General features: G+C 45.3%; 1 protein-coding gene across 1 annotated transcript; it reads right to left on the bottom strand.

The window, feature by feature from the left end:
- Nucleotides 1-2,501: 2,501 nt before the first annotated feature.
- LOC119877622 (disintegrin and metalloproteinase domain-containing protein 1a-like) lies at nucleotides 2,502-4,985 on the bottom strand. The gene has a single exon (XM_038576087.1). It carries the CDS (start codon nucleotides 4,983-4,985, stop codon nucleotides 2,559-2,561), a length of 2,427 nt encoding a protein of 808 aa, XP_038432015.1. The 3' UTR covers nucleotides 2,502-2,558.
- Between the last annotated feature and the right edge of the window lie 459 nt (nucleotides 4,986-5,444).

Here is a 5,444-nt window from a genome sequence, read left to right as displayed (position 1 = left end):
TAATTTTTCTAAAGTTTGATGTAAATATTGTGAAGTTTTTTGGTTTGGGTTTTTTTTTTTTAAGATTCCATTTACTAAAAAAAAAAAAATATTACATTCACTAATGGGGGGGGGGTAAGTGCGGGTAGCGTAGGGGTGGAGGCAGAGGAAGACAGAGAAGCAGAGGGGATCCCTGGGTGGCGCAGCGGTTTTAGCGCCTGCCTTTGGCCCAGGGCGCGATCCTGGAGACCCGGGATCGAATCCCACGTCGGGCTCCCGGTGCATGGAGCCTGCTTCTCCCTCTGCCTGTGTCTTTGCCTCTCTCTCTCTCTCTCTCTGTGACTATCATAAATAAATTTAAAAAATTAAAAAAAAAAAGAAGCAGACTCCTCGCTGAGCAGGGAGTTCAACCAGGGGCTGGGATCCCAGGACCCAAGATCATGACCTGAGCCGAGGGCAGATGCTTAACTGACTGAGCCACCCAAGTATTCATGTTGTGGAGTTTTAAATAGGTTTTACTGATAGTTTCCCAATTATCTATCTGACTTTTGGTCTTTAAAGAACACCATTAAATTAGCTAAGCATAATTACCCCCTATCTAAATCATGATTCCCTTATGCTTGAGAAGCTAGTAAAAATATGTGATGCTCTTAACTCTTACCATAGTCACCATCACATGTGCAGTTAGGAAAGTAACCCCTCCTGCCTCTCCACTGAAGTGCTTCTCAGCAGAAATCCTCCACATCTTTTTCAAAAAGTCCCAAATCACATGTGTAAGTTTACAAGTGGAGACCTTCACTTACTCAGTTTCACCCTTGTCGTCACAACTCTCGGCTGACTACCAACTAATGGTGTCTTTTCACCATGCATCCTGATCTTCTGGCACAAAACACGCTGAGATTTGGTTAGCAGCGAATCCCATGACCTGGAATCTTACATAACGAAGTCCTGAGTTTGGATTTTGCCCTGAAGTTTAGTTTTGTTCCAGCAAAAGTAATTAACATAAGCTTCTTGAAGGCAGAAATCACGTCTTAACGGAATTTTTTTTTTCTGTTCTCTTCTGCGCATGTGTGGTCAGGCATTAGAAGAGGGACTCAGCAAGTGTATCATCAGGGACTGATGCTCAGGAAACTTCCCTGAGACTCAGAACACTCAACATGAAGCAACACTGCACCCGAGCAAGGTTTTGGCAAGTGGCATTCATAGAAGTTACCCTCCTATTTTAAAGTCCTTCACTTGGTCAACATTTACTGAGCACCTACAGTGAGCTGGGACCTCAGAGCTGAATAAGATAAAACCTGACACTCCATGACGTCAGGATGTAATAGGGGGAAAGGCACTTTCATTGGTAACAAGTACACAGTCTGGTGGGTTCACGATAGTGATCAAGCACCCGTCTGGTATGGCTTTAGTTTCCTCAGAGTCACTGAGGAAGAAGCCATGTTGTGGGCACATAAAGGACATATCGATTGTCTTTAAAGTCACTTGTCACTTTTTTTTTTTTTTTTTTGAAGGAAGGGCTCATGAAGCAGTGGGGAATGTAGATTCAGTTGTACATTGGGCAAGACACCTGTTGCTAACTCTAGAGCAGAACTCTTTGGGGTCTGTTTCCTCTTTTAGAAGATGGAGGTCTCAGAGGACAGATGGGAGGATAAAATTAAGACAACAAATGTGAAGTGTTTAGCACAGTGTCTTGGATAGAATGGGATTCTTATTGTTATATATGCTTTATGATCTCTCTACATAGATTTACCAATTTTATGTGTTACCTATAATTTGAGAGTTTCCCATGGTTTACCAGTGAGTAAATATCACCTTTAATATAGAAATTAAGAAATCAAGAGAATAAACAAAAGTCAAACATGAATTCAACACTGTGTATATGTCCCCTGGCCTCTGTTGCCCAGACTACCCCATACAGCTGGATCCCTGATTCAGCTGCAGCCTGTTCCAGTGAGCCTCAATATAGAAAAATCCCCAATTACTAAGCTGCATCAGAACTGAAGTGATGCTTCATCCAAACATTGTCTTTTATTTATTTCAACTTACCTCTATTTCATGAATAGAAACTGTCATGGCAAATTAGAGTACTCAAAAGATAATGTTCCTAAAATAATGCATTTATGTGACTTGGTTGAATAATCTCAGGATAGTAATAATATAGGTACAATAATTGTGTCAAACAATGTAGATGGAAGATGGTATGCCCTGAAAAATAATTTTAGCTCAGAAATTGACCCAAGTGACGCAAGATATTTATAGCAATGATTCATGAGAAGAGCTTAAATAAAATGGTTTCAGGAAATGGGTAAAGCTACACAATATTTTTATGATTTCATGTATCAATGTATAACCAAATTGCTAATATAAATATTGAAAGCTAGATTCCCTCCTCCCAGATTACTATGTTTCTCTAAACTATATAGTCCAGTTAGAGCCACTGGAGCCATCAATTCTCACTTCACCTTTGCCTCTATGAGCCTCTCATTCCCATTCAGTGCGTGACGTATTTTATGTATTTAGCTTCTTCCTCCACTATTCTTCTGCCTTTGATTTTTCCTGTCCTTCACCTGCTACCTCTATGGTACAGGCTCTCCTGGGACTTCAGGCAGTGGGGCCTTGGGGGGTGGAGGGATGTCCGGGGGTGGAGAGGTGTCGGGGGGTAGAGGGGAGTCCGGGGGTGGAGGGGCGTCTGGGGGTGGGGTGTCCAGGGTTGCAGAGGCCTCTGGGGGTGAGGCTTCCTTTGGTTTGGGGGTCTCCTGTGGTTTGGGTGCATCCTGTGGTTGGGGGGCCTCCTGGGGTGGGGGCACCTCCTGTGGAAACAGCTCCTCCTGCGGTGGGGAGGGCTCCTCTGGTGGTTGGGCTTCCTGTGGCTCCTTCTCTGGACCCATCTCTGAAACATTTGCAACGTTCTTTCCTAAGTCCTGTGTTAGGAACTCTGTTGCCTCAGTAGTCGTTGTGGTCTCTGAGGTCACCTCTGAGGATCCCCCTGGAGTCTCTATTGACTCAATTCCAGCCCTAAGGCTAATGAAAAATATTAAAATCAACAATAATAGTAAAAGAAATGCGGGGAGTATGAAAATTACCTTGCCAAGAATCTTCATTTCACTTGTACGTTTAGTAGGAATGGCAATTCCTCCTGCACTTAGATTTTCATTATTAGGTGATTTGCTGGGGGGACCACTGTCCACACTACCACCATTTCCTGGAGCTTTGCAGTCAGGTGGGGCATAGCCAGCCTCACAATGGCAGTGCTTTAAATTGTTGCAAACTCCTCTCCCATTACACATTTCTTTTGGTTCACAGTCGTACTTGAGTACGACATGATCAGTGCAAGAGTAATTCATGCAGACTTTGTGTGGGGCACAGAGAGTGCCAGTGTGCACATCTCCATCGTCAGGGATATCACTGATGTTATAGGCATCCATGCTCCAGCAGAAGTCTTTTTCATAAGGGACCTGGATCAGTGTATGATAGGGTTTGATTACTGGTATCCGTCTAATATTTGTACAAACAAGTTTCCCACAAAATATATTCTCATCAAAGCACTTAACATATTTTGACCTAGGTGAGGCCCCAAAGCCACAGTTCCCAAACCGGTTACCTTTGCTGTTCATAGAAATATAACAGTCTTCTGGAGCAGACACTGCAGGGGAACCATATATATCCATGCACTGAATATCAGGGTTCTTACACCGGCCTCTAAAGCAATAGTGAATTATATCACACAGTGTACCATCTTGCTTATAGAGGTCTGTGGGGCATTTACCAGAAGAACCATCACAATACTCTGGGAGGTCACACTCTCCCAAAGCAGAGCGACACATGAATCCTTTATGTCTGAACTGGCAATTAAAACAGCATAGTCCATCATTACACTGTGCCTGCTCCTTCAACCGACATGTTTGGTCACAGCAAAGGTTATTACCACAGTCAGGTCCACAGTCACATTCCTCGTTGTAGTCCAACACACCATTTCCACATGTGGCTTGCCTACGCAGGCGACCTTTGGGCCGAGGCTTGTTAAATAGGCAGGCCCCTTTATGCTCCCGGAGGAACTTGTAGAAGTAGTCAGAGCTGCAGTTGCTGAAGCCACTTTCCTTAGTGATATTTTCATGCATGAGGCAAAAGTGTTTATCTTTACAAATGCAGGCTGAGTGGTCGTGCTGAATACCCAAGTTGTGCCCGAGCTCATGGACCATGAGCGCTGCAAACAGGAGGACATCTTCATGATGGAAGGATTCAACGGCTGTTGCAAAGCCTCCCGAACAGGCACCATTGAGAAATGCCTGCCCCGCATCCCCTTCAGGATGATGTCCAACGATCATGTGGGCAACATCGTGCTCCACACGATGGAACAGCTTCTCCTGTCTCCAGCTATTGAAATTCCTGAGTGTAACTCGCAAGTCCGCTGGGACTTCTATGAGGTCCCCCTCGGTCCAGATCTCCATTCCAGCCAACACCACCTCTGTGTTTATTCCCCTAGTGAAGATGTTGGCCAGAGCGGTGATGTCCATTACTCTCTGGACTGTCTCATTGACGTTACTGCCCCACATTTGGAACCGCTGGTGGTTGACCACGACAAACATCTCCACGTACTTGGTGTGTGACCAAAAGGAGGACGGTGCCTGTAGACTGCGAGGCTCCCTGCTCCCTTGTTGCCGGCTGGTGGACACCACTTGGCTGCCTTTGGAAGTGACATTACAGGAGACTCGAGCTTGGTGTGCCATGGTGTACAGCACATGTTCAAACCGTTTTGAAGTGTCCATGGGCTCAATGCCATAGGGTTTTCCCTCCCTAATCAGGATGCCCCTGAGGCCCGAACAGGTGTTGAGAGAAACAAAAGAACCTGGGACTCCTTCTATGTAGCCTTCATAGTGACAGTCATGCGAGATGAAAGGCATTTCTTGCCCCAGGACACCATTGTGGTAGCTGAAGACTGGAAAATTACTCACAAAATAGTCTCTCTTCACCTTCAGGTGAATCACCTGTTTCTGGCCCTGCATTAATAGTACATAGGATGCCTTTTCCCCTGGGTCTTCCCTTCCCTTGGCTGTCAGACTCTTGGGGATGACTGTTTCATAAGAAGAGTAATATACAGATCCAGGGTCACAGTACAAGCTTGGCAAGAAAATCAGTACCAACAGCAACAAAATCCCCAACCTGACAGAGGACAATTGTGGCACTGGTCCCAGCCTGAAGTCCCTCTTTTGCTGAGCCCAAGTCTGAAACTTTATCTTACCCTCTTTCAAGGCCCCTTGGTTTTTCCATAGTGAAGGCAGTATAGAGGCAGAGTGTCTCAAAGAAACTGCCATAGATATGGCCATTGTGAATCAGTTGATGCTGCGTGGCCTAGGTCTCAAGGCAACAGTTCTTGACATGCTGAGACTCAGGCACTAGCCCCGGATATTGGCTGGCTCCCTAAGGGGTGACTGCTGCGCAGCTTGAGTAATACAGGCTTCGGG

The sequence above is a fragment of the Canis lupus genome, chromosome 26 (assembly GCF_011100685.1).
Source record: "Canis lupus familiaris isolate Mischka breed German Shepherd chromosome 26, alternate assembly UU_Cfam_GSD_1.0, whole genome shotgun sequence".
Lineage (NCBI taxonomy): Eukaryota > Metazoa > Chordata > Mammalia > Carnivora > Canidae > Canis > Canis lupus.
Note: the sequence above shows the minus strand (reverse complement) of the source record. Positions and strands in the feature narration are given on the sequence as shown.